This window comes from Pseudopipra pipra, chromosome 1 (genome assembly GCF_036250125.1).
Source record: "Pseudopipra pipra isolate bDixPip1 chromosome 1, bDixPip1.hap1, whole genome shotgun sequence".
NCBI classification, from domain to species: domain Eukaryota; kingdom Metazoa; phylum Chordata; class Aves; order Passeriformes; family Pipridae; genus Pseudopipra; species Pseudopipra pipra.
The window spans coordinates 139,752,123-139,770,887 of NC_087549.1; the positions used below are offsets into that span (position 1 = coordinate 139,752,123).

At 38.4% G+C, this 18,765-nt stretch overlaps 1 protein-coding gene across 1 annotated transcript in view; it reads left to right on the plus strand.

Moving 5' to 3' along the window:
* Positions 1-18,765, plus strand: part of WAC (WW domain containing adaptor with coiled-coil) — a 55,952-nt gene that overhangs the window by 33,300 nt on the left and 3,887 nt on the right. The window contains exons 8-12 of the mRNA XM_064636392.1: positions 2,935-3,180; positions 5,131-5,253; positions 6,207-6,355; positions 10,922-11,040; positions 16,484-16,670. Coding sequence (XP_064492462.1) covers positions 2,935-3,180; positions 5,131-5,253; positions 6,207-6,355; positions 10,922-11,040; positions 16,484-16,670 — 824 coding nt within the window. The remainder of the gene's footprint in view (positions 1-2,934; positions 3,181-5,130; positions 5,254-6,206; positions 6,356-10,921; positions 11,041-16,483; positions 16,671-18,765) is intronic.

The following is an 18,765-nucleotide window of genomic DNA, read 5'->3' on the forward strand; positions in this document are numbered from 1 at the left end:
AATGTTAAATAACAGAGTTATTATGTGATATACATGTAGATAGTCATGATAATAGAGTATGTATTTTTTCATAACATTTAGGCTGTTGGTTTTGTGTTGTAAAGCATCTCAAAAGATTGAAATGTTAGTGTTAAACACCGTTCTTGTTTTGCATCTTTAGGTGTTTGATGTGGGTGATTGTACAAAAAATACCTTTCACAGATATATTTTAACACATACTTAAAATACCCACAATAATACAGGTATGGAATAGTGTCTCCATATTGTCTAAAAGAAATAACTGGACTTTATTGAGTTGAGGTAGTTCATTGTGGATTTTTGTAGCATAGAAACTCATCCAAGCTAAAGTGCTTTTACAGACCTCATGGAATTCAGTCATTTTGAGTGACATGTTTTGAGTTCTGTTATTCAAGAAATGAGTGAATACCCAGAACTGGGCTTAAGGTTTGTCTTCACTGCATTGTTAGCTTGAGTTTGCTGTTGATTTATTGTATTTTCTGTTCAGAGCTGCAGCGTGGGTGAAAAACACTTCCAGCTGTTTGGCATTGGTGTGGTTTGAGGGTCAGGTATTGCTTATGTGAATTAATAACATAGCACTGAGTTGCTTCTTTACTTAAAATAACTCAATATTTAACTGTGAAGACAAGCCTAACTACATTAAATACCTTTTGAAATTAGTGCTGGCGGTTGCTCAGTATTTGTTTGTTTTGAAATGAGGATATTTTGTTGTTTGGGGTTTTTTATTTAGTTGTTTTTGTAAGGTTCTTAAAACTGTAGAGTAGGAGGTTTGTGTGTATATAAGTACTAACGTGCCCCATTGTGCTTATTTCTCTTGCTTTTGTTTGCCAGTGCATCCTGTCCTTATTTGGACTATGGCGGATCCAAGTTCAATTTAAATTCCACGTGTTTGTGTTTAGTATGATAAGATTCATGTTTGTTAGATGTGTCTTGACCTGCAGTTGTCTTAACATTTACTTTGGACACTATAAGATTTTATATGCAATAGCTTTTAACATAGACTTTTACTAATGACTTACTGTTTTAATGAGGGCTAATACCTGATCAGCTGTCCTAGTTCACGTGTTACTGAAAACCACGCAGAAATTTTGTAACTGTTCCCTCCCCATCTTCAGTCGTTGTAACCCCTCTTGTCTCTTTGTAAGTTATTCTTAAGAAAGCTCTTGGCCAAATGACCAGGTGCTCTCAACAGATATATGAACCAACCCCTTGCCCTGAGGAGCCTGTAATTAGATAAGGGCACATGTTTTCCAGAAGTTTACCTGTAGCTTCAAAATGGGTGTTTGTGCTCTGGCTGTTGCATCCTTGCGAGCTCTCAAATTTGGATTCTTCAGTGGCTTTTTTCTGGTTCAGATTTCTCAGTTACTTCTCTGGAAAAAGTTTTCTGGAGTATTCGTGACCTTTGTAAACTATTTATACCGTGACTGCATGGAAGCAGAAATCCCCTTTCTTTTCACTGAGATTTCTAGTCCCATTGGATTTACATATTGATACTCACTTCTATAATATTTTATGTTTATTTTTTTAGGGTTCTTCTCCAGATTAGTTTTAAAAGTTTCAGTTAAGGTTATTGGGAAAACTGAAGCTGTTAGAAATTTTGTAACACTTTATTCTTAGGTAGTAAAACAAAACAAGATTTTCTGACTTCTTTATTAGTAAAGTCAGCATCTTCTTACCTTGACTGTATCTTCAGAGGAAAACAAACAAGCATGCCTTTAAAGTAAAAGAATTTCCCAGCCAGTTTAGTTTTCATTTGGATTTTTACCTGAAATGTGGAATATCCAAGTTGACTTTCTCTGCCCATTTGAGATGGGTTTAAAATCCAGCTCTTCAATATTATGGGAAAACGTCCTGGGTGAGATCTTGGATCCATAGCTTTACTCTCAGCATCCAGCTTGTTTGGGGGCAGACATCTCTGAGGGTTTAATGAGGATGAGAGAAGGGGGAGCTAAGATTGAAATACAGTGGACCAGGCTTCTTAAAGGAGGGATATTTTAAATCACTGATGGTACACCTATAGTAAGTTGAAATACTTTAATTGAAGAAATTTCTCACAGTACTGGAATGGAGGAGCAACTCCTATGTTAACTGGAAGTCAAATTCAAAATTAATGGAATAACTCAATCAGAACAAATTGCTGTACAGTACAATTGAATTTAAGTACTACCTATTTCTGTGGATAATAAGTGGTGATATTTGCTAAAATGATATTAATAAAATAAGGGATATAGGTCTTGATGCTTCACGAGAAGCTGACAAGTTAAAAATTAATTATGGGAAGATACATTTTTAGATATTTTTCCACTCTGCTGTGGGGATGTTAACAGCACATTTTTTTACATTTCCAGTACAGCTCATTTTCCTGTCTAAATCCTCAGCAGTGTAGCTGGATTTTGTATGAGACCTAGTCTTTATTTTGCGACTTCTTGTAGTCTGGTCTCTTAATAAATGAAGCATGACTTATACCCTCCCTCAAATTTGACATAGTAGCTTATATGTGAAGTCTATGAGCTATAAGGTTTTTGTTCATAGTATATTTTCCAAAGAAAGATTGAATCATAAGTGAAAATGTAGAATATGAGTAAATGCACAGTAAAAGAAAAAGATGGCCAAGGAATTTTTGGCCTGCCTTCATCCTAAAAGCTAGGGGAAAAATGTCCCGTTTTTAATACTGGCAGCTTTCTGTCCAGTATGTTGAAGTGGAAAAGTTGTGTGTGTGCATTCCTAATAAATATTAGGTCCAGTAGCGTAAATTGCACTAGATATCAAATATCTTCTTTTAATAATGATGTGGGTGTTTTTCTTATAACTGTAGTTAGGCATTTACTCTTCTATATTTAATATGAATGTTGTATTAGTAAGAAGTTGTCAGGTTGTATTGAGGAAAATGAAAAATACTGTCTATCTTCTGTTCAGAGTCTGCATCTGTGGACAAGTCTGTATCCCATTCTTGCACAACTCCTTCTACATCTTCTGCTTCTGGACTGAATCCAACTTCTGCGCCTGCTTCATCTGCTCCTACAGTTCCTGTTTCACCTGTCCCACAATCACCAATTCCTCCATTACTTCAGGACCCAAATCTCCTTCGACAGCTGCTGCCTGCTCTGCAAGCAACCTTGCAGCTTAATAATTCTAGCGTAGATATATCCAAAATCAATGAAGGTAAGGATTCTTTAAAGTCGATGTAATCTCTCACACGTGTTAGTATATTACTGGATGCCAAGCTCTAGTAAATGAAAGCCTTATTTTAATTGAAAAGTGCATAAATGAATCCCAAGGTAAAGTGGGGATTGGTTTTGTTAGTTAGACTTTTTTAACACTCCAGGTTTTCAGATTAATAAATGTTGATGTACATGAGCAGTCTAATTGAGATGGGTGACTTAATCGCTGTGTCAGCATTCGTCTGCCGCACAAAAGTTCGTTAAAGCTCTTTGTTCTTTTGTTTCGTGTGCTGTTCTTTGTTTTCTGTAGTTTGCACTGCTGTTCTATTAATGTGTGTTTGCAAATACTGAAACTTCTAGGGATTCTTAAATCTTGTTGCCTAACAACTTTTTTCTTTAGCATAACAAGTTAGCCTCTGAATAAAAGTAGCATATCAGCAACTGTGCTAGCAAGTTAAATTTTGTATGTGTAATCAGTGTATCCCTTAGATTTTTGTCACATTGGCCTAGTTTATTAGAAGACAGTTTATCACTTAGCTATAATGCCTTTTGCTGCAAGAAGAGGTAGAGTTGATGCAATTAGAATGCAATTTTATCTGATGTGGTGTCTGCATGTGGCAGGTTACTGATGAAGAAAGTGGTGTGGGATTTTTTGTTTGCTTCTTTGAACTTGTGCATAGATCACTGTTTGTAATTGGAAGCAAAACATTTACATATAGTGCCCAGAGTTAAGTAACTTTCTAAAAGTGCAAACCATGACAGTCAAAATATGTACAAAATATTCTGTACATTGCAGTTATTTATAAGAAAAAGCTCTCATTTGCTGCCTTTTAATTAGCAAATGTTCTGGCTTCATTCAGTACTAATAGGTGAGTAGATTACTGTTTTGGTTTTTTTCCTGTGCAGGGAGAAACTTTTAAAATTGTAGTGCACTAAAAAAAAAGTCTAAAAGAAGTAGGAGTTACCGTGGTTGAAAAATGAAAGATCCAGTCAAGACTCCAAATGTATTTTATTAGAGAGCTGCCAAGTGAAATTTCTAGTCATTTTGCCTGCCATATCTCAGCAGCAGCTGTGTCTGTCTTGGAACAAGAGTGTTAAGAACTGTTCTGGTGGGATGAGGGCCTGGTTGGGTCCACGTGGGCAGAGTGACTTCACCTTGCACGGCAGGGCTGCCCTTACTGTGCACATGACTCAGAGGTATTCTGTGCTTGTGCTGGTGAGTCAGTTTTTTCAGATTTGTGCTTGGGTGGATTGTATGTTCAGGAAGTATCCCACAGAGCCTGTAGATCTTTTTGGAAAGATTAGTTCAGAAGCTCATGGTTAGTTCATAGTCTCAGTGGCTCATCCTATAAGATGATCTTCCTGTGTAGTGCAGTTTTAAAATGGTTAAAAGTGATTGATTTTTTTACTGGGAGGAATGACATGGGACAGCTAAACTCAGAACAGATAAGGGTTTTTTGTTTTGCTTTTAAGAAGAAACACAGATTTTTAACTGGAAAGATACTTCTTTACCCCTTGAACAGAAAGTCTGCCCCCCATCTCTTTTACTGGGTTAAAGTGATACTGCTTTTTGCTTTTTTAAAAATTATTTTAGTGTAAAAAAATCCCCCACACATTATGCTTACTACAGTAGTAAATTGAACAAATGTTCTCTTGGTGTTTACAAGAATTATTTTTGGTCCACAGGGTCAAGCCGAAGAATCAAAGTTACTTTTAAAAGAATTTTTTTTACTTGCATGTCTCAAAGATAAAACTACTAAATAAAGGACTTGTTTGGCATTCCAAGTCATCTTGAGTTCAAGTCATTGAAAAATAGATCGGGTAGATCTTTGGTCGTTGTGGATATGGGAACAAAACCTGAAAGAAAATGTGGTTTAAATGTAATGAGCCAATTTGAACAGTTTAAAGTGATGTTCTAGAATTGTCAGTAAAACAGAACGTTTGTTTTCAGTTCTAACAGCAGCTGTGACACAAGCCTCTCTGCAGTCTATACTCCATAAAATTCTTACTGCTGGACCATCTGCTTTCAATATCACCTCCCTAATTTCTCAAGCTGCACAACTGTCTACGCAAGGTATTCAGTCTTCTTTTCACTTACATAAAATTGTTACATTGCATTTTAAAAAGGCTGATACAATTTAAGTTTGTAGAAGCTGTTTGTTTTTGTATCTTTGGCCACCGTGTGTGGAGGATATTGAATGACTTCTTTTTCCAAAGATAGGTTAAAAATTATTACCTGGGGAGCAGGGAAGCTGACACACAACTAAGTAAATCTGCTTCCCTGTCTTGCCTTTTGGGATTTTCTTTGTATGTTAACTAACTCTATATGAGTAATGTGAAACCTGTGCAAGGCCCTCTCAATTTATTTTGGACATTAATTAGATGTTACTTGATGTTCAGTATAAAACACAACTCTTTGAACACCCTTCTTGTAGTACTGTGCAACTGTGACTCTTGGAGGAGGCCTTAAATTCTTAAAAGAAAGTTTGTTCTGTCTGGTGGGAAATTTTTTTTGGCTTCCAGGCAAGATATTCTTTCAGATATCTTCAGTATGTTCTCCTCGTAACTTAGTAAAGCTAGAAACTTAAACTAAATGCAGTCATCTTATTGAGTAGGTAATCAGTATTACTAATGCTAATTTTTAACCATGGCTGGGGAACTGTTGGTGGATGCCTAGAATGGGTAAATAGGTTTCTAGATAAACTGTTTATGGATTCTTTCAGTTAAATTAAGTTGACCAGTCTAAAATAGGAGTCGCAAATAATTTAGTCTCTGCATGTGTAAAAAGCATTGCCTGATAGTTTCTTCTCTTTCCCCCTTCCCTGAAGTTTTAGGAGTTTGGGGAAAACAATTCTTTAGCTAGGATTGTTGTTGAACATTTGTTCCAGTTGTTCACCCTGCAGCCATGTCAAGATGAACATGTTTGTATGTTACCTAATACAGCATACTCCAAAGTACCGGAAGAAAATCTAATTCACATATAAGATAGGACATGGTTTTATTTAAAAGAATTTCCTTCCTTTACAGCTCAGCCATCTAATCAGTCTCCAATGTCTTTAACATCTGATGCCTCATCACCAAGATCATACGTATCTCCCAGGATAAGCACGCCACAGACTAACACTGTTCCACTTAAACCTTTGATGACTACGCCACCGGTATCATCCCAGCAGAAGGTGAGATCCTTTTCGTTTCTGCCATGTGGTAGTAAGAAATTATTGTACATAATATTAAGCATTGCTCCTACATATCCATGTGCTAGCAGTTTTATATAGGATGATAAAATTTGTATGTTGTCTTTCCCAAAGGAAACAACTGGAAGCGACTACTTGACTGTATTTTGGCAGTGCAACTCCAGCATGAAATTCTAGTACACTTTTCTTTTCTAGAAGAAATTTTTGTGCTGGCTTCAGATGCTGTCTGCAGATACTATCAAGGCATCAGTATTTTAACAAAATCCATACAAAAACCAAAAAACATAATTCAAAGGCACCAGCTGATACAATTTTCTAGAATTTAGCCAATAAAAGATTTTTAGAATGGGAGAGAAATTCTTGTGGAAGTTGATTTGATGTAGTCTCAAATTTGGTTTAGAAATGTTCTAGGTGTTTACAGGTCAATAACATGATGTCCCTTTCTCTTCCTGCCCCCTCATCCCCATTCATTCAGAATTCTTTAATTGGATCAGTGACTGGGAAACATACATTGAAGTTAACATAAAATAGCTCCTAAGGTTTTTCCTAAGAAGCATGACTCTAGACTTTAGGGTGAGACACTCCTCCTCCCCTGCCTAAAATCCCTGTTCCCTACCACAACCTCTGCTTAGCTAATGTGTCTTTTTTTTAAATTTCTTCTCACAAGAGAACCTCTCATGTCTTGAAGGCCTTTGAGGTGTACTTTTATCTTCAGGAGAACACATTGCATTCCTCATTTTAGTCAAAATGCCTCATTTCCTTACATTTGATTTTTTGTCATGGGTACAAAGAAAACCAAGTGATTCTCCCAGTTTCTTGTGTTTGGCAATGATACAATGAATTGTTAAAGCTTTGTGTGTACTAATCCTGGTTGTTGTCTTTGTTTCTGCCCTTGGATTACATCCTTAGTCTATGTCTTCACATCCCACAGCTAGGTGATAAGTAATGAAATTATCAAATAGCAGTCTCAAGATATTTGGCACTTTCAAATCCTGAGATATGAAGAAGGATCTTCTTAAGTTATTTACTGTCACTAACTGGAAATTGATCTATTCTGGTCTCTACAAGGCAGAGATCTGGATCTGTGTATAAATGAAGTTTGATTATCAGCTACACTGTAAACATGGTAAAAGTGTTATCCTTTGAGATCTTTATTTACAGTGTGTTCTGAAAGAAAACTTGTAGGAAGGACAGCCCCTTCCACCCCCCACTCCCCCCTATTTAATCTTGTTTTTTGAATTTAGATTCTTTAGTATTTACCATCCTGCTACAGGTGTTTTCCTAGAACTGTGCATGCAATCTTGAACCTGCTGCCTTTTCCCCAGTATAGAGGCCAGCATTGTACCTGTGAAGTAGGTGGAGTGATAGGAAACTGCACCTTTAAGAGAAAATGAAGGCAAGCCAAGTGTTCTAAGTAGGGCTAATCTGTCTTGGTAGGCCAACTATATAATTGAATATGCTTTTGGACACACAAGCCTTCCCTCAGGTTTTCAGTAGAAGCAGAAAACTTAAATGCTAAATGCAGGTTTGAGACGAGCTGATACGAGTTGTAACTGCAGCAAGGCTACCACTGCTCAAAACAACAACATAGTGTTGGTTATTTTTTGTTTTGATATGAGAATCTCCACTTTCATGCAAGAGCTGTGATTGCCTGTAGTTAAGTGACTTGGCATGCAGGGTTTCACTTCTGGTATTTTTAAAATAGGGTATTCTGTATTTTATTGATACATATATAGAAGTTCTTCTGAAAGTGGTGATAGCTGTATTTTGACATACAGTGGCACATTTTGAAATTATTATATTGTGATCCACCTTTTTGTGAAGATTGCACTTCAGTGAGGTGAGATTGCACATCTGGTTTATTTTTGAAGCAGGTATAATGTGTTTGCAATCAAAGTGGTAACTGTAGTAAATTCCCGAGTTACTCATTCTGAGCTGTAATGTTTTTGATGCAGAACGCTGTTAATCCTGATGGACTGTTGTTCGTTATTATAGACACTGGCAAGTTTTTATTTTCATCCTTCTGCAAAGAAGTTATAACTCTTACTATCCTGAGATACCATAACCATAAAAGCTTTCAATTTTCTCGTTACCTCAAGTAGCTTCACAGATAGCTAAATAGAATTAGTGATAATGCTTGACAGCAGGATCTTTTCTTGAGTTTTATATTCCTCAAATCTGCTGCTAACAGAGCTGTTGAAGTATTAACATGAATTGTTTGTGTGTTAGTCCCAGAAGTAATAAATTTTGGTTCAGTAGCACATACTTTTCCAGCTTACTAGGGAAAGAACTGTCTTGATAGTTCTTGTATTTGTGTAATTCAGTTCTATGAGATGGGATTGAGATGAGAACTTAGGTGGTGATAGCTCCAGTGTGAGCATGTCTGTTTTAGTAGTCCTTCAGATATGTCAGGCAGGCTAGCTTATCCTGTTCTAAGAGTTTGAGTAAATTATGCCTAATCAAGATGTGGTGCTGTGCCAGGACACACTTGGTTTCAGAGCACAGGCCCATGGGCTTAGGGCAGACAAGGTTGGACTGGCACTGTGCAAGCAGAGCCCAGTGCCAGATGCACAGATACTTGGGCTGGCTCTGTTACTTAGGGCTGCTTGAACACGTCAGTGCTGCTTTTAAGCTCAAGCTCGTGTGTCTGGATGGAGGTGTGTTGTGTGCACACGGCAGCTTGAGTGTCACAGACTCAGGATCCTGGGTGTCACATTTTGCTTTTTAGCTGGGCCTGTATTGTGTGATTAGAAACTGCTCTGAATTTCTGCATAATAACTGTGTAAAGCACATTACACAGACCTGTCAAACTCAGAATATTGCTTGTGGTATTTTTTTAAATTTATTTAGCCCTTACTGTTCTTCTATTTCTGGTATACATATTTACATCTTTCAAACAGTTGGAAAACATGGAATAGTTAAGAGCTTTTGTGGCTGCTTTGTCTCATAAATCCCAGTTTTTCTTTACAATCCATTTTCTTTATTTTTACCACCTAAGGAGGTGATTGCTTTTCCAGTTTGGATCTGCAAGGTGATGCTATTATCTCTGACGGACTTTCCTTTTGAAATTATTCCTTCTGTTTGAACAGCCTTGATAGTTAATATCTGCTCACAAGCTGAGCAAAATTCAGGCACTGATAGCAAAGCTCTTCATGTCATACATTTCATAAAGGTACTTGGGTAGTCTGTTTTCATAAATCAGTTTAGGAACTGCTACTGTTTCACCCCCCTCAACTATATAGTTGTGTTGGTTTCAACAGAGTAATCTTACACTGGTCTTGCTCTGTCTTTCTAGAACTGTGACCTTTTCCTGTACTATTCAGACTTTTTTTTAATATATGTCTATTAATCTAAAAGCCAGAAAGAACACACTTTCACTCTGATGATAATTTTAAAAGGTGACTTTTCCTCATAGACATATAAGTAGGTTTGAATTTACATTAAGATTCCAAGTGTACTTAAATAAATCAAGTTAAGTCTTAAGTTTACTTCAGCAGATATTGTCTGGCTTGCCATGGTCTGTTTAACAGGAGTCTATTTCTGAAACAGAGAATTTCTGGAGGTTCAGGTGAGCAGTAGTTAGTGATCTACACCAACTTGATGTCAGCAAATGCCAGACAGGCTGCATGATTTGTTTTTTGTCTTCATGGAGCACTGGAACCCATTTTTTTTCTTTGCTCCCTCCCTCTCAAAATTGTTAGCTTGGTTTTGCAGAGTGGGGGATAAATTTTGAATCTGATCCTCTCTTGTACGTACTTTAAATTGACTGAGATATGAAAAGCATTGGGCAAAAACAAGTATCTTGAACGTCATTTACTGTAACTTAGACATTAGTGTATCCCCAAACTTTTCATCCAGTTATAGTTCAGAAATTCACAGATGAAAGGTCTGTATCTCACTGCTGGTGTCTCAGTCTCTTGTACTGAATGTGCTCTACAAAGGAAAAGCAAGAAGCTACTGGTGACTATTTTTTTAGTCATTCATGAGTTGAGAACTGACAGAACAGTTAACAGGGGGGAGTAGCAGACTGATAAATATTCTTTCGATTTTCTTTTCCATTTCTGGTAGAGATGTTATAATGTGGTTGTGATGTAATTCTGCTCTTGGCACTGTGTAATGTATTTTGAAGTAGGAAACTCTTAAATTTTTAAGTGAAAATTTTTATTCGGATAATGGACACCTCTTCCAAAGGTGAAAATGAACTTGGTTCTCAGCTGGAAGATATGGTCAAAAGCGATATTGAGTTGAACTATTTTACCTGATAAACTTGCAGTATTTTGACAGGTCAGATGATCTAAATTTGCTTCCATTATGTCTATTAAGTACTCTTTCTATTTTAGGAAAAAAGCTCTCTATCACAGCTGTGGAACTAGAGATGATTTCAAAAAAAACCCACCTCATGAAGAGAATAAAAATTCTATCAACAAAAGACCTTGTATAATAAAAAGCCCCACCAGTGTTGTAATTTTTAATTTCCCTGGTTTTCTCTGGTTCTTAACGCTTGCTCTTTACTGTGGAGGAAATCTAATGAAGTCTTGAACTTTGCAGGTTGCTACTCCAGGTGTTAAACAAGGACCAGCTTCCCAGGCAGCACCTCAGCAGCCAGTAATAGCTGACAAGCAGGCAGGTCATGAACCTGCCTCTCCACGAAGTCTTCAGCGTTCAAGGTACATTGAAACACTTCTGTTCTGTCCTCAGTTTTTTCCTCTGGATCAATGTGTGTTGTATTTATTGCAGTCAGTGGACTCTTCTTTGGCCTGTTTATTGAACATACGATTTAATGCTGTTGCTACTGAGAGGATGCAGCTAAATATCTTTGTTACAAATAATGTGGTAGATTCTCCATTTTAGGATAACCACAAGAGTTCCATTCATAGAAGCAAAATAGAATTCATATTTGTGCCCTGTCACTCTGGAGTCAGAGGATTTGCTGAGTGATTCCTTGTATTGTGATTTTATCAAGTGATTTTGCTGCTTTAGTGAAAAACATTAAAAATTAAGTAAGTTCCACAAATGCTTTTCCTTGGCCAGACTTTGTTGTCAACATTGCAACATATTCAGATGTTGCAGGATACGAATGTTTAACCACTGGTTTACAAGAATCTGGGTTTAGAATCTGTATCTTGTTTGAAATTTTTTTGGGGGAAGGTGGGCCCTTTGTAGTGTTGGATGCTGTGCATTTTATGATATTGGTTCCAGGGGCTTTAATCAAAGATCTGTCATAAGATCCTTTTGTGATGGAGTTACAGTCTAGAACTGTGGCACGAGGAAGTTGCAGGTTGACTGTAAATCCACAAGGTGTTGCACTTAAAAGCTGCATTTTAAAAGTGGTTGAATAAGGTGTGGGGTATGGTATTAAAAAGCAAACAAACAAACATCACTCTTTCATTGTCAGCATACCTGAAGCTACACAGTGGTGCTTTCCAGATCATAAAATAGCGAGGTCCTTTTATCTGCCTTTCTGGGACTAATAACAAAGGGGACCTTTGTCTGTGTATCATCAATGCACTAACTTATTGTTAGATTTTCAAATCGTTGTTGGTTTTGGCTGTTTTGTGGGGAGAAGGGATCTGGTTTGTGTTTTGGGATTTTTGAGGTGTTGGGTTTTTGTTTGCTTGGCAGTTGTGTCCCAGTAACTGGCTTTACTGGAGACCCTGTGATATTGATGAGTTTGAGGATGGAAGCAAGTCAGAATTTTTTGAGTTTTTAATGTTAGCTGTTTTACAGACACTTGATTCCAATCTTTTTCAGGTTACAAACCTACAACTCATTTATCTCTTTGAAGAGAATAAAGACAAAGTGTACCAACTCCAGTCTGTAGTAATTAAGGATGGAATTATGGATGTTTAAATCTTTTCAAATTACAGTACCAAAAGTAAAATTATACTTTGCAGCACTCTAAACCTTTTTATGAGGAGTGGTGAGGTTTAGGGGCACAGCTCTCAGTCACAGACCCTTTTGTTCTTTGCTTGTCATCCTTTCCCCATAGGAAATGGTCCTCAGAAAGATAGTCTTATCCTTGGAAACATTCACCATGGCCTGGAGTCTGTGTGAGTTGATACTGGTGGGCATTTGGCCTGCTAATCCGTAGCCCACCCTCCTGAGTACAGGACTTTCTACTCTGGCATAACCCTTACCCACAGTGAGTTCCCTTTAAGGATCTGCTGGCCCTTTCCAAACCATTGCTCCATTTGGCCCCAGCATTTTGGTGGAGAGAGCTGAGTTAGTCCCAGCAGCTGCACTGCTGCAGCAGGGGGGTCTTGCAGGTAGAACCATCCCGTAGTTGAGGGGGAGGCAGCACAGGAGGCAGTGCAGGCCAGTGTGAGATACTGTGACAGTGTGAGTATTGTATCCTGTATCAAATCAATACACCTTTTGACTGGTATATTGTGCATCATGAGTTCATGTGTTTCAGTTTGCTTTGGAAGTGCCTCATTTGCAAAAAGTGGAAGATTAGGGAACTGGATGACTTGGAAAAACCTGTGCAACTTGTATTTTCTTCTCTTGAGTGCAGTGGAGTTGAATGAAAGTGGACCAGCTCAGGTGTAGATTTACTTTCTGCAAAAGATTTCCTGTGTCCAGGCAGTATTTCTGAATTGATAGAGAACAGATTATTCCTTTGGAGGTGAAAGCAGTCAGTTGGATTCAGGACTGCTCTTGGGGGCTAATGTTTTTTACTTGTATAGGAGTAAACAACAGCTTGGCAACCTGAACTATGGACAGATGGTCCAAAATCTTTTCAGCTCTGTGAATTAAGGTTGCCTTTTTCTGCACATTAAATACAGATTAATTGTGCAGAAGTTAATCACAAGTACATTCCCTTTGCTCTTACTATTATTAAAATTTTGAAGTGAATGGAGATAAAATTATTTTTAACTTGTTGGGGAGGAAACACTGTCTAAAAAAATAACTTAGTAGCTATTGCTGACTTTAAAGTTGTGAACATTTCAGCCATGCAAGTTAGGAAGTTAACACAATGCAGGCATACAGCGAGTCTGTCTGTTAGAGATTATTCCAAAGACATGCCATGAATTATGGCTGCTTTAAAAATGAAACTGTTTCTATAATTAATAGTTTCATCGGGTTGGTAGTTTCTTTTTGTTTCCAAAAAGGACTGGGAACATTTTTCCTTTGTCTTGGAAAAGTGCTGGAGGGAGAACATGTTTCATTCCATCTTTTTTAGGTTGTAAGATATTGTAGTTTGTAAAAATGTATTTCAGAACCATCCTGTCCTCATGCCCTTGTACACAACAGAGTAATCTTACACTGCCTCTCTGGGGGCATTCCATTATCTGTGGTATAGTCAGTCTTTAACTAAGCTAAGGCAGGTATTTGCCTTTAGTGAAGCATTCAAAAATACAGTGGTAGTTTGGAAGTACCATTGCTGCATTCGTAGCTCCCCCTGCTGCTAACACAGCAGTGCTAGGATATCTTGTGACAGTATGTTTTAGTCATAATTAAGACACAGCTGTATTTTTGAGAAACACACAGATTTTATTAATTTTTCTGAAGCATTTTTGATGTGTTAGGTTGATTTTTTGTTTTTTAGTGATGAAGTAGGAGTAAGAGAAGCCAGGTTGATAAATGGAGAGAAGGCAAATCATAGGGGAAACTTTAATTCTATTAGAACTAAGGAGTAAATAAGCATCGAAGGTTATTCCTCAATTCTGCTTCATTAATAAAGGTAGCCTTTCTCTGCACCATCACCATGTTGATGCTGTATGAGTACATAGAAACCTAGAATAATTTAGATTGGACGGCACTTCTAGTTATGATCTACTTAAGTCTCAACTTAGAGTAAGACTTGCAAGTTTGAATTGCTAATGTCTCCAAGCATCTTCTTCTAATGTTTGACTACCCTTATGGTGATTTTTTTTTTTCCCTCATGCCTAATTAGAATTTCCCTTGCTGCAACTTGTGTCTCTGCCTCTTGTCCTGTCACTATGCATCTCTGAAAAGAGCCTGACTGACTGCTCTCCCCACAAGTAGTAAAAATCTGTAAGAAGATCCGTCAACCCCCTTCCCCTCAGCCTTCTCTTTTCCAGACTGAATAAACTTTCAGCTTCTCCTGATACAGCATGTGCTTCAGCCCTTAGTCACCTGTGTGGTCCTCTGCCAGATTCCTCTGGTGTGGCAGTTCAGTTCTTGTCTGGTTTTGGGCTCCCTGCTATGTAGTGCTCCAGATACTGTGAATCTCCTAAGCTCTGAAGAGAGGGGAGGAATTGCTTTTTTCAACCGAACTCTTGCTAATACAGCCCAGCATGTGCTTGGCCTGACTCACCTTTAATTTGTCAACCAGGATCCTCAGGTCCTTTTCTGCCCACTCAGCCTGTGCTGTTCTGTGGGTTGTTCTAGTATTGTTGCACAGGTTTATTCCACCCCCCGTGCAGGACTCTGCATTTGCCTTTTTTGAACTTGGTTCCTGTCTGCCCATTCTGGTACTTCTGAATAACAGCCTACCCCTCCAGCAGACTGACTGCTCCCCCCAAGCAGGTGTCATCTGCAACCTCACTGAAGGTGCACTGTGTGCCTCTGTCTGGGGTTTTAATAAAATGTTAAACACTCTTGGTCCCAGTGTTGATCAGTCACTCCTGTGATTGGTCTTCATACTGCTGACTGCAGCCTTTGAGCCCAGCAGTTCCTCCAGTTTTTCTCCACCATACACATGAAAGGTGGATTGGATAAGCGAACAGCTTGGCAGGTGGTGGCACAGGCCCTTCTGAAGTCAAGGAAACAATGTCACTGCTTTGCTCTTGTCCTCTGAGCTAGTCATCTCATCATAGAAGGCAGTGAGGTCGGTCAGGCATAATACCTCCCTGGTAACTCTATGATGGCTTTTTTTTAATGCCTTTTAGTCTTTCATGTAGCTGGAACCCCTTCCAGGAAGACTTGCTCCATAACTTTCCCAGAGGTCAGTTGGCCTATAGTTCCCCAGGTTGTCATCCTTGTGCTTCTAAAAGATGGCTTTAACATTTGGAACCTTGCCTGTTCCCCATGCTGCTTCAAGGTAATGCAGCACCTGAGTTATACTGGCCAGCTCCCTGACTGCTCTTGGGTGCCTTACTGCCTGGTTCACGGTCGTGTGTCCTCTTGGCTTAACTGCTCCTGGACTTCGTCCTCTGCTGTAGGTAATACTTTGTTTTCACCGACTGCTGATGTGCTTGGACCTGTGGGAGGTCTGAGGGTAGACCATACCCATAAAAACACAGCAGAAAAAAAAACGTTGCACTGTCCTAGCCTTTTTCATGTCCTTTTTCTCTAGATCCCCTTGCCTTGTAGAGGGGCAAACCAGCTTGTTCCTTAACTTTTCATTTGCCCTTGATGTACAGCCCTTGTTGCCCTTGACCTCGGCTACTTTCAACTACAGCTTAAAAATCTGAATGCTGAATCAGGAGGCACTTAAAATTTGGTTTTCCTTCATAATACTTTCTTACTTGTTGCCTGCAAGTGATAGAAAGTTTTAAGAAACAGACTGTAATTATGGCCTGTGTTGAAAGCTGCTGCCAGTGGGAAAGTTGTTAGGAGTAATGTGTAAGTACTTACACAATTAATACTAGTATTTCTCAGTATATGTAGGGGCAAAGAATATGTAACTGTGAGGTACCACCTTTGTTACCGTGAGTACGTTCCAGTAAAGCAGTCAAGTCGGTGTCTACAAACATACTGCTCCTGTGATACTTCTGTTCTCCTGAGTGCCTTAAGTGAGGATGTACAGTGTCACAAAACCATCTAGGTATTTGTGTTTTGGCATTAGTAGTAGATGGTTACTCTTCAAATCCCATATGACTGTATTTTTAGATCAGGACTTAGGCTTTGTTCTTAATGACTATTGCACCACTATTAAAAAAACAGACAAACAAAGAACTCCAACCAACCAACAAGAACAAACCCAATGCTGTTAAATTGTAGCACTTAAACTGTTCCCATAAACGTGGAAGGTTTGTAGAAAAGTGGCACAGGTTTGGTCTACGAGAGGGATTTACTTGAGGTTTGAATGTTTATGTATTTTTGTGTCTGGAAGCAATGAATTTCAGTGTTTATTTCTCTGTAGGGTCACAGATGTTTTTAAATGCTCACCTTTTTTTTTTTTTTTTTCATTCTTTCTTGTAGTAGTCAAAGAAGTCCATCACCAGGTCCAAATCATACCTCTAGCAGTAGTGCATCAAACTCAACACCTGCACCACAGAATCCATCTGTACGACCCACCTGTTCATTGACACCTACGCTAGCAGCACACTTCAACGAAAACCTTATCAAGCATGTTCAAGGCTGGCCTGCAGACCATGCAGAAAAGCAGGTGAGTTCACTTGCACTTTGTTCCCTGTGAGAGTGCATAATGTGTAGCTTAAAAATTGCTTTTCTTACTCAGGTTGCTTTTTATAGGAATTAAAAGTATTTAAAAAAAAAAAAAAGCCTGATGCTTGTCCTTAACCAGAAGAGAGGAGAAGGAAGAGAGATTAGAATAGACCTGCTGGTTTTACATGTGATTGCCTTTCAGCAGTTGAGTATTTTCAGTCTTGCTTAAGGTTCCAGTGCTTTTGAATTTCAGTAGATTTTTTTAATAATTATATTTTCATTATGTGGGAAATGTTATGAATTAGGTGACAGAGTTAAACTGTTTGAGACTACTCCACAGTTTTACTTACTGAGTTGTTAGCTGTACACAGTGAAAAAGGTACTCTGCCTTGCTTGTTGTACCCAATTTTTAAGATGATATGGAGAACTCAGACTGAATTTGGGCTATTTTTACTTAATAGGAAACCCAGTAGAATTGCCATCCATATTTTATAACTAACTGCATGAAACCTATCCTGTTGTTGTAATATAGGGAAACTGGATGCATGTCAGCTGCTTGGAATGTTTTACTCAAAGGAACTCTCTTGGTTGTTGAACCTGGTTCAAGTCCTTTTACCCGCTGCCCTGTCTGGTGCAGTCTGTTCGGGATATTAATCTTACCTAGCCCAGTTTACTTTGGTCTTTTGAAGAGTGGTTGCATGCTGGCACAAGCCTACACTTGTAGGGAGACTTTTGGGTGATAACTTTCAAGATGACTCTTAAAAGCACAGTCTAGACTGATACCCCATTAGGTATCAGTTTAGGTATTCTTGTTTCTTTTCATTGATTTTTTAAAAATTTTAAGATGTTACCAACCTGCACTGAGTCAGACCACTGAGCCATTGCTGTGGAGTGTGTTTAAGGAAATGGTGCACCACAGGCATATATGATTTATATAGTGCTTAGGTTTTTGAGGTTTTTTTTTCTCTTATTGATAATAAAGAGATAAAAAAATTCAGCTAATGGTAGGCAATCATGTACTCAGTTGGATATTTTTACCTTTGTAAAGGTAAAGCCAAGTGTTATGTGCTTTATTGTTCTGTCTGCTCTTTCAGATTATTTCACATGACAGTGTTGTTTATAGACTAGTTTTGAATAGTAACACTTGAGGCAATAATGGAGATATTTGATATAAAAGAAAAAGTGAATCAAAGTATAGGTGCACTACATAGTGAAGAAGGTGAGAGAGATCAAAGTGGAAAGACTAAAATATGTAATGCTTTGGTTTCTTCAGGTAGATGCCAGGTGCATAGTGTAATTTAAAATTAGGATACAAGAGCACATGCCAGAGTAAACTAAAAAATAAATAAGTAAATAAATTAGATGAGCCAGGACAGGTATGTGTTAAAGCAGCAGACTTGAAGAGATGTGCTGTGCAGTAATTAGTACCTAAAACAATTCTTGAACCACTAGCAGTTATCTCAAACAACTCATAAAAAAAGCAGTTAATATGGAAAACTGAAAAACAATCCAGTAATTAGACTTGTGCAGTGAAGACATGTGAAGTGATATCCTACTGGAGGCCAGGGTACTCCTGGATGTTAACACAGTCCAGAAAAGCAAACTTTAAATGTAGGGAATTAGAACACAAAGTGCTGCTTTGAACTGGAGAAATGCCAGAAGCTGATGAAGATCTGTGCTAAATAACACTATTTTTGGGAAGGAAAAAACAAGTATACAAGTACTTAAGCAGATGCTGTGGATGAATCCCAGTAGGCAGCTAAGCACCACACAGCCGCTTGCTTGCTCTCCCCCAGTAGGATGTGGGGGACAACTGGAAAGGCAAAAGTGTGGAAACTCGTGAGTTGAGGTAAAGGCAGCTTGATGAGTAAAAGAGGGTGGGGAAAAGTGATGCAAAAGTAGTCACCACCAGCCAGCCCTCCAGTTTTACTGCTGAGCATGACATTGTATGGTATGGAATATCCCTGTGGTCAGTTTGGGTCAGCTGTTCCAGTTTTGTTCCCTCCCTGTCTCTTGTCCACCCATAACCTGTTTGCTGCGTGGACGAGGGTCAGAGAGAGACAGTAAAACCCTTGATGCTGTGTAGGTTCTTCTCA